Source organism: Hypomesus transpacificus, unplaced genomic scaffold (assembly GCF_021917145.1).
Source record: "Hypomesus transpacificus isolate Combined female unplaced genomic scaffold, fHypTra1 scaffold_436, whole genome shotgun sequence".
In the NCBI taxonomy this organism is placed as follows: Eukaryota; Metazoa; Chordata; class Actinopteri; order Osmeriformes; family Osmeridae; genus Hypomesus; species Hypomesus transpacificus.
The window spans coordinates 672-10,885 of NW_025813953.1; the positions used below are offsets into that span (position 1 = coordinate 672).

The window sequence follows — 10,214 nt, forward strand, 5'->3', positions numbered from 1 at the left end:
TTTAAAGAGATCAATTAGAGTAACTGGCGCTCGCATTAGCATGGTGAGCAATAGCATGGTTAGCATAGCTGTGGCACAAACATGGTTAGTGCTTGAGTAGTCAACATGCTTATCATGCTTAGCGTTGCGTAGAGTTGTTATCACTAGTATGGTTTGTGCTAGCATAGTCAGCTTTAATATAGGTAGAATTAGCTTGGTTAGCGCTAGCGTAAGCTTACCTCTCGATTGTCCAGGTCAGCCTGTACCAGGATTCCCTTGAAGCAGGGTTCCACATATTGGACATAGTCACTGTACTGTTGGAGAAAGTGACAGGTCAGAAAATAAGTAATTTTTTTTGATGAAAATGTAATGGCTCAAACATATAAAAACAGAAAATCAAAAATGTATTTGGTCCAGGAGTTTGATATAGTTTTGGGATCATGGTTAGGAGATAGGGTTAGGTTTTGATTTAGGGTTCAGGCTAGGATTTTGGGGTTAAAGTTAAGGTAAGGGTTAAGGTTAAGGTATGGGTTAAGGTTAGGAAAAACATGATTTTGAATGGGTTAGGTTTAGTTAGGGTTATTGTGAGTCCCCACAAGAATAGCCAGACAAACATGTGTGAGAGATAAAGAACGCCTGTGTATGTGTGTGTGTGTGGCAGTGTGTGTGTGCAATTTGGACACACAGGCATTATTACCCACTACATAATCCACACTATGTACATTTACAAAAATAAGCCGTCCAGAGTGTCTGTGTACAGTAGTGTGTGTTCCGGCCTCTCTGCTGCCGACTCCGAGTGTGTGTGTGAGTGTGTGCGACGTCTGTGTGTTTGTGTACGTGTGTGTCATTGTGTTAATCCCCTACTCACAGCAATGACATTGACAAAGTCGTTCTCCCCCAGTGTGTCCAGAATGGTGTTAATGGTGTGCTTGGCGATGGTCAGTCTGAGGCCTTTCATGCTGCCACTTACGTCCACCACAATCACAATGTCCTTTGGAGAGGTTGCGGCCTGGATGTACCTACGCACACGCACGCACATTAGTACACGCAAACACACACAGGTGCATGTACCCATGCACGCACACACACACAAACATTTTAAACATACACATACACATTTTGAATGCTTTAGATGATGAACATTATATTCCTAAGGCCCAGTATTCTGAATGTTATGGTAACTGATTAATGGTGTTCTGAAGTTCACGTTCAGCTTCCCTGAATCAGCATAATTGCTGTCAAATCTCTAAGACAACAGACAAGGTAGACAGCGACAGAGAATGAGAGAGGGAGACAGAGAGAAAGAGAAATAGATAGATAGTGATGAACTGACAAAGATAGAGAAAAGAGAGAAAGAAAGAGAGGGAAGGAGAGAGAAAGAAAGAAAGAGAGGTTAGAACAGACAATGGACCATGAGTAAGCCTGTGCCATAACAGCTTTCAAGTCTGTCCAGGAGAATCTCTTTAGCACACTAATGAGCTTTAGGACTTCCTGGAGATGTGGATAACTGGATGAGAGTAGGGATGAGGTTGGACCTCTGTGTACAGGATGAGACCACCAAACTGGTCAAACTTTGAGGTCACGCACATTGTGTACACACACACTGGTCAAGCACACAGGCCAAGCACTATGACTATGCTCAGCCAAATATGGGTTAAAAGGTTACAAAAAGGTTGCATCTTTAAAAGGTTACAAATTAAAAAAATATTCAGCTGTGTAAAATTGCATATGGTCTTACAATATGATGAACTCCAACTCTGATAGGTCACATGAAAGAGCTGTGCTTGCAGGAGTGAAGTCTATCGATTTTATTTTTATTTTCAATGTATTTTATTGAACCTGTCCGGAGGGTATTCCAAAAAACAGGTTAGCGACATACCTGGGTAAGTTAAGTTTGAATTTACAAGGAAAGTCCTACAAAATGGACAATCATCTCTTTCTCTCTTGCACCACCTTCCTCACCCAATAGCCCTAAGTTTGTCTATGCGCGTGTGTGTGAATACGTTTCTGTGTGTGTTGCACCTTATTTCACCTGGGGTGGTATTAGTAGGTCAAGGAGGTGAGGGTGACAGCAGTAAGTCCCTGAAAGCGACACGCTAACCCCCCCCATCCCCCACCCCCCTTCCCCCTCATCCTTTGCTCACGGAAAAAACAGATGAGATTAGTCAGCTTGCTTCAGTGCCAGTCCCAACCTCTTACTTCTGGTCTGAACAAAGGCCCTTATCTAATGCTCCCTGGCAGACGCCAGAGCAGAAACGCATCACTTCCTTGTCTGGAAGCTGCAACTGTGACACGCCTCCTAACCAGGAACTCCTAACCTGCTCTGCTGCCATGGAAACCTGTCCCGCTGCTATGGCAATCAGCCCTAGAGGGTCCAGGAGCACCTTGAATCCACTGATGTCCAAGACTGCACTGACACACATCACACATAAGTACACATGGAAAACACACTTGCACACACACAAGGCATGCACACAAGCACACATACAGACGCCTCCTACCTCAGTCCTTCCTAGGTTTGACTGGCTGTATCGCAACCGAGGATTATCTAGTTATGTCCTCGACTAGCTGTCCTAAACAGGAAATAGGGGACATTAAGTCATGGGAAAGAGGGCTCTCACCAGTTCCTGTTCCTGCAGTCAAAGGTCACCACTCCGTTCTCGTCTGGGGTCCACTGGATTCCTGAAGAAAATTAGATTAGAATGTGATTGAATCAAATGAGATCACATGACTTCCGCTTGTCTGTGCGTAATTCCGATTAGCATTCAGAAAATGTGATAATGAAAGATAAAAAACTGTGACAAATGAATGGGAGCCAGAGACAGACCAGGATATGATTTGGAGTCTGACAAGGTGGACAATCTACAGGGGATGGATGGGAGGAGGAATGGGTGGATGAAGGGAGAAGGGGGAGAGGGGAAAAGAGATGGAAGTATAGGAAGTATGGATGGAGGAATGGATGAAGGTGGGGGTGTAGGGGCAGAAGACAAAAACAAACGGAAGGAAGGGTGGAAGGAAGGAGGGATAGATGGAAGAATGGATGGATGGAAATATAGATTGGACTACGGATTAATGAATGGAGGAAGAGAGAGATGGAAGGATGGAAGAAAGGAAGGACTGCTGGATGAATAAAATGGATACAATGTAGAAGGGGAGGGTTGATGAATGGAGGGATGGAGGAAGAGAGGGATAGAAGGACAGAAGACAGGATGAATGGACGGACGGAGGAGAGAGATAGGGACGTAAGGACAGATGGAAAGGACGACGGGTGGAGGGATGGATGGAAAGAGGGATGAGACTTTGGCTGTGGTGCTGCTGAGTCACCCAGGTTGCTAATGAGCTCATTGACCCACAATGACAGTCAGCAACCGGTTTATCCACAGACACCCTGTCAAACCAGATACAGACTCAGCATAGGGGACTGTCTACTCCCTGTAGAATCAGCAGCATCTTCAGCAAGACTGATCCCAACGTGAGGGTTGTCAGTCTTCCCAAATGTTGATGACTGGATGTGTGTGCGTGTTTGTGTGTGTGTTTGCGTGTGTACCAGGGTAGATCCTGAAGAAACCAGTGGCGCTGCCAAAGTATTGCCAGGTCAGCGTGGGGTCCTTCTGGAAGTTATCGATGAAGATGTCGTTCAGGGCCTCTGACATGTACACTCCATTCAGAATGCCTGGATCTGCAGACAGAGACCAGGTGGGGGGGGGGGGGTGTAGGACAAAGAGAGGGGGGGACGGAGTGAGAGACAGAAGAGGGCCAAGATTTTTGTACATTTTATTTTCTGTTTGTGTGTCTAATCCATGTAACTGATCTGTGTGTGTGTGTGTCTGTGTGTGTGTCTGTGTCCCACCTTTGTTGTACACATTGGTGGGCACCTGTATGTCACTCTGCAGAGTGTTGACAGGAAGCTTGTTGAAGTGTTCATTCTCTTCCAGAGGAAACTCTGAGCCCAGCTCCAACGCATTGCCGTCATCGTCTACATTGTTTATCATCATGGAATTGTAGTAGTCAAACTGCAAACAGGAAGCACACCAGCTCAGAACAGGAAGTACACCAGCTCAGAACAGGAAGTACACAAGCTCCGAACAGGAAGTAGACCAGCTCAGAACAGGAAATACACCAGCTCAGAGCAGGAAATACACCAGCTCATAACAGGAAGTATACCAGCTCTGAACAGAACTAGTTTTCTGGTGTGTTTGAAGTTGTCAAAGGGTTCTGTCTGGAACGTTATGGACGTGTAAAGGGTTCTAACTATAAAAGGGTAGTCCATAAAGAGTTTCATACATTCTGTTAAGGAAAGAAACAGCTCAGATTCACTGACCTCGAGAGTGGCGTTGTATTCATGGTACAGATCTGCGTCCTCTGCTGATTCAGCCAACCTCTGGGGAGCAACACACACACACACACACACACACACACACACACAGTCGATGGAGCTTCAACAGATACAGTAAACCATACACATCAACAGATATCCATAATTCACCTCCACACAGTTACTTTTACAACTATGGACTTGTCATCCTTGATTGTCTGCAATACTTTCTATAAAAACAAGAGGGTACTTCAATTTGGATGAAAGCATCACCTAAATGGTTCAACTGTCAAATGTATATCTCAATTGATGCTTACGGAATCCTCCTGAGTCCCTGCAGTTCAGTTATGTCACTGTAGTGGACACTGCTTTTGGGCTAGTAACTGCAATCATTTTGCCCTTTGTATTTATCGGTAGAGATGACATCCTGGGCTTTCTAGATGATGTCACTAACGTGAACTACGTGAAGTCGCTCTGGATAAGAGCGTCTGCTAAGTGACTAAATGTGCTAAATGTGCTAAATGTACTAAATGTACCACATACCACAGACATCAGCAGACAATAGTATCAGCAGAAATTAAATGTCAGATGTCACAGACATGTTCACCAGACAGGTGAACCACAGAGAACTAGAACTAGGAACTGCTGAAGCAGATCAAAGCTAGGGTCAGCGGAAACTGTTACCATCATCATGTTCCGTAACCAAGACAACAGGCAGTAGAAATCCCATTAAGACAGGCGGGCAGTGACCCAGCCTACAGCCATATGCTCTCTGTGTACAGAAGCCCCATCATGCATATCCCTCCCTCCTAGGGTTACTAGACAACAAAGTGTTGAGCAAGCTGGGTTCAGCTCACATAATCAAACACACACACTAATCTTTGAAAGGGGCTTGTGTGTGTCAACATGAACTTTGAATTATTTGTGTGTATGTGTGTGCGTGTGCCATTGCTTGTGTACTCGCTTGTATGTTTGTGTGCTTACATCTATCAGTGTGTGTGTCTTCCTCACCTTCACACTCTTCATTTTCCTCCCCAACATGTTCTCCATCTCATCTGCTATGCTTTCCACCAGCTCTTCTCCATCCACCTCCTCCATCCTCACCACTCCCTGGATTTCCTTGTATTTCTGCAAGATACAGGACACACACCATGAAGGACACAGGACACACACTCATAGGACACAGGACACACACTCTGGACACACACAACCCCAAACCATGACCTCCCACCATCCCTGTACCTTACATTATGTACACCTCGTAAACCCTTCGTTAAAACTGGAATGAAATGTTCTGCTTAAAATGTTTTAAATTGTTTTTTAAACCTGGGTTTATATATATAATCCAAAGAACAGAGAGTCCGAAAGAGAGAGGGATAAAAAATGGGAGGCGGCAAAAAAGTGAGAGACAGTGAGAACTGGTAAATGTGTTCCTACCGAACAATGCCCCCAGGCATAATCTTTCCTATAAACACCATTCTTTACTCTGATTTCTGTGTGTGAGTGTAGGCGTCTGTGGGAAAGTGTGTGTCTGTTGAGGTGTGTGTGCAAAGGGGTCCGTGTGTTCATGTGTGTGTGGGTGTGAGTGTCGGGGGGGGGGGGGGGTGCGCTCATGCGGGTGTACATGTGTGTGTACATATGTGTGTGTGTGAAAGAATGAGACCAGATGCTGTGAGTCTGCAGGTGTGTCCAGAGGGTTGCTAAGGAACAGATAGTTTGTGTTAATTAGTATCCCAGGCCAAGAACTACCTATGGAGGTCAAGACACACAAGCACGCATACACCCACCCATGCACAAGCACACACACACACACCCTCACACACATACGGACCCCCCCCCCCCCACACACACACACACACACCCTCACACACATACGGACCCCCCCCCCCACACACACACACCCTCACACACATACGGACCCCCCCCCCCACACACACACACACACACACCCTCACACACATACGGACCCCCCCCCCACACACACACACACACACCCTCACACACATACGGACCCCCCCCCCCCCCCACACACACACACACACCCACGCATTAACAGTACACAGCACATGACTGGTTCATGAGGATAATTTAGAATACATTGTTCCTAGTACAAAACCGTATGGTACACAGTAGTGTATTGGATAGTATATAAAGCATGTGTATAGTAGAGAATACTCAGTAGATATTGTATAGTACATGGTGTATAGGCCATAATGCATAGTAGAGAGTGTAGTAATAATAATAGTAGAGTGCTTGTTAGATAATGTTGATACTGCAGGATGGGTCTACAGTGTTAGAAACTACAGTTTGTGTATAGTGTATAAGTCCACCATGTAATGTCTGTAGTGTGTAGTACAGACATTACAGATTACAGTCTACACTGATAGTAGCTACGGTCTTGTGTGGTACAGCTGGGGAAACCGTATGTCAGCACGCTTGGCTCCTATTGGCTGAGAGATCAGAGAGGGTCATGCCCTGGCCCCTCCCTTTTGGTCCCACTGATGATGCCACATGTTCTAAACTGTGTAAGTGCATCATCTCTCTTTTCTCTCTTTCACTGCTATATCTCTCTTTCTCTCTCACTTTCCCAAGCCTTCCTCTTGAGCTGGTACAGTAACACCTAGGGCAAAATGTCCTACTGGCCAACATTGCTCAGTTAAAGACACACACACACACATATAATCCTAACAAGTTCTGAGCACTTCACTTCCATATTCATACTTGCATGTAATGATCATACAGGACACACACATACACACACACAAACCCACATACAATTCTAGTTAGCGTTACCAGAGATCAGTGTGTGTGTGTGTTCCTTGAGGGTTTAGGTTGGTTGAGGGGCAGTTCTATGGGCGCATGTGAAGCCCTCTGTGACATGCTTGCGTGTAAAAAGGGCTATACAAATACATTTGATTTGATTTGTTCATGTATGTGCATATGTGTAAGTCTGCGCTTGTGTGTCTGTCTGAGTGTTCATGTGTGTGCATGTCTGTGCGTTTGTGTGCATATGTGTGTCCTACCTTCTGCAGAAGCTGTGCTCCAGAGTACTTGGTCGACAGGGCCAGTATCTGTTTACCAAACGACTCAGCCCACTGCTGGACACTGAGGACAGGGGAGAGAGGAGGGAACTCAGATGTGGAAGAAGTAAACACAAACAAGTACAACTGACAGAAAACAACAATACATATATTCAAAACAAGGAACATTCCCAAGCAAACTCTAGATAAACTAACAGAGACAAATAAATACATTTGTCACGTATTACAGGGTGTGGTGCCGATGCATGCTACCAAGACAGAGCATCACACGTAATCAGGTTGAAGAACCATGCCATGCCAGGCCAAGCCAGATCAGTCCATGGTTTAAGACCGTGGTTAAGGCAGACCTTGCCAGATCTGTCCCCAGGAAGAGAGCCGCTGTTCCGGGGTAGCCTGGTAAACCTGCATGGATCTGAGCTCTAATCTGCCTGTCACACAAGGGGACATGGGCTTAAAATACAACCTGGCTGGACACTGTGTGTGTGTCTAATTGTATGTCATGTTGTGTGTGTGCGGCTTTTTTATATCTGTGTGTGTTTGTGTGCAATGCACTTGATTATATATTATATACTTGATTATTCCTGATTATGTCTCTGTGTGTATGTGTCCAGGCTTCTTGTGACACACTGGAGTCTATTTAGTATGGTGCTAAAACAAGTACTTTTCATTTCTTGTATTATAGTACCAGTGTTATCATAGCAGGAATCTTCCGGAAGCAAGATGACTTGGGGATTTAGTTCTGTTTAGTCAGCGTGTTACAAAATGAGGGTCATGCTCTACATAATGTGCTGGCATCGTTCCTGGCACAACATGGGCATGACATCAGTTACACACCTTACATAAAACCTGGCCATAGGAGGTAGAGATAGGGGGGAGAGGGTGAGGAATGAGGGGGGATGGTGTGAGGGGTAAGGGAGGGGGGAGGAGGGGTGAGGGGTTAGCAAAGCAGGGTTAGGGAGGGGTGTCCTTTGTACTCACGTTTCTGGGGGGATCTTCATCTGAGCGTGTGCGGACCAGAAGAACCAACCAGAGCAGACGATCCACACCAATGTTGCCAACCGCATCCCAGCATACCCGGCGGTCCTGCCTCCGCCACCACTCTGACACCGGCACACCATCCCTTCCGTCCCGTCCTGTCCTATTTGCTCAGACGGGTTTGGTCTGGTTTGGTCTGATCCAGTCTGTTCTGGTCCGGTCTGAGGAGATCTACACAGAGATAAAATCCGATGAGGTGTAGATCTTTAGGGTATCTAAGACCAACAGAAGCAGAGGTCCTTGGTACACAGTCCTGTAACAAGGGCTCCGGTTCCCGTTCTGTAGAGACAGAACGTGAGTGGGTCCCAGTAGTAGTCACAACAACAACAGAGTTCTGGGTGCAGTGTTCTCATGTTAGCTCACGCCAACCTCCAGTACGTTCTCCCGTTCTGCAAGGTTCTAGAGACTTCCGAGAAGTTTTGGGAGCGGGCAAGCCGAGTGCGCATTCTGTCACTCTCAACAGACTCCATGACTGCCTCCCTCTCCGCTCGTTCACTCATCCCTTCATCCGGATCCCTCCACCACGCTCCTTCGCTTTTCTTCACATCCGACGGGGAAAAAACTGAGATAAGAGAGAAAATCCAGATGTTCCCTTCCTGTCCTCAGTTAAAGGTACAATCCAACACTTTTAACCGACGGCGAGGGACACAAACACTCTCCTGAGCAGAGCCTGCACTCAAGAGCAGAGTGGAGACACACAGCAGCCTAGCTCTTGACTCCGGAGATCCAGGAGGTACTAGGGCCCGTTCTGTGGTCCAGACCTGGGGCAGGGGGTGAGCGGGCTGGGGTGAATGGCGTGGGTAAAGGGTGTCGGGACGAGGCTGTGCTGGACAGGTCCTGAAACACACTAACCATCCGGCTCCTGCATGGACTCTCTGGGACCAGCGTAATCCACCAGGATTAAATCCCTCCTCCTTCCCTCCCTTTCTCTCTTCCTCTTTCCTTCCCTTTCTCTGTTTCTCTTACTTTCACCCCGTTTTTCTCTCTCTTCCTCTAGTCAACCCCCACTCCCTCTTTCTCCCTCCTGTAACCTCGCCAAGTCTCTGTCTCTCCCTGTGGGGTTAACAGAGGTGCCAGGAGTGTAGGGAGAGAAGGAATGAGGAAGGAAGGAAGGCAGGCAGGCAGGGGGATTGACGGAGGGAGTTGAGAGATGGCTGGTGAATGTGGTGTGTGTGGGTGGAAGTGTATGTGTGGGGGGGGGATGTGGGGGGGGGGGGGTTGCATCCAAGAGGATTATAGTGATTTCTGGAGGCAGCCTTGTTTCTGTCCAATCAATGGAAGCAGAATATAAATGCTTGAAATGCTTAGTTAGCAAACACACTGAGACACCTAGTGGACACACACATTTAAACACACACACTTATAGAGACACAGATGCACTTACACACACTTATAAAAACACACACTGTGAAAGTTTAGTTAGCGAACACATATCACACATGCGCACCGCTATATATACACACACACACGCACCCCACACAGTTTTACAGCATGAGGCATGTCTGCTGTAAATCAACCTAAAGGAAATGAAACCTAACAATCCTATCTAGCCAATAAACCCACGCAAACATGGACATGTCTGATTTGTGTGTGTTCAAGCCTATGTGTGTATAAATCTGGGTGTTAATGTATAAGTGAGTTTGTGTGTGTGTGTGTGTATGACGGCAACCTCACTGAGTCCCCTGGGAGCCATCAGGACCAGGGACAGCCCCAAACTATCTGTGAGCGGCCCCCCTCAGAGCAGTAGCGGGGCGGAGGCACCTCGTTGCCTCAGCTGCCTCGCTGGCCTCCACAGGCAGAGTCGCGGCAGCTCGGGGGAGAGAGAGAACACAACCTGTACAGCT

General features: G+C 46.8%; 1 protein-coding gene across 1 annotated transcript; it reads right to left on the reverse strand.

Annotated features, from left to right (window-relative positions):
* Positions 1-218: 218 nt before the first annotated feature.
* On the reverse strand, positions 219-9,301 carry LOC124464988 (voltage-dependent calcium channel subunit alpha-2/delta-4-like; the record flags this gene model as incomplete). Its single annotated transcript, XM_047016938.1, has 9 exons — positions 8,314-9,301; positions 7,318-7,399; positions 5,306-5,422; positions 4,301-4,360; positions 3,830-3,992; positions 3,527-3,658; positions 2,601-2,661; positions 848-998; positions 219-293 (listed from the first exon to the last, which is right to left on the reverse strand). Coding segments are annotated over exons 1-9 (981 nt in total), but the record flags the coding sequence as incomplete, so codon positions are not given.
* Between the last annotated feature and the right edge of the window lie 913 nt (positions 9,302-10,214).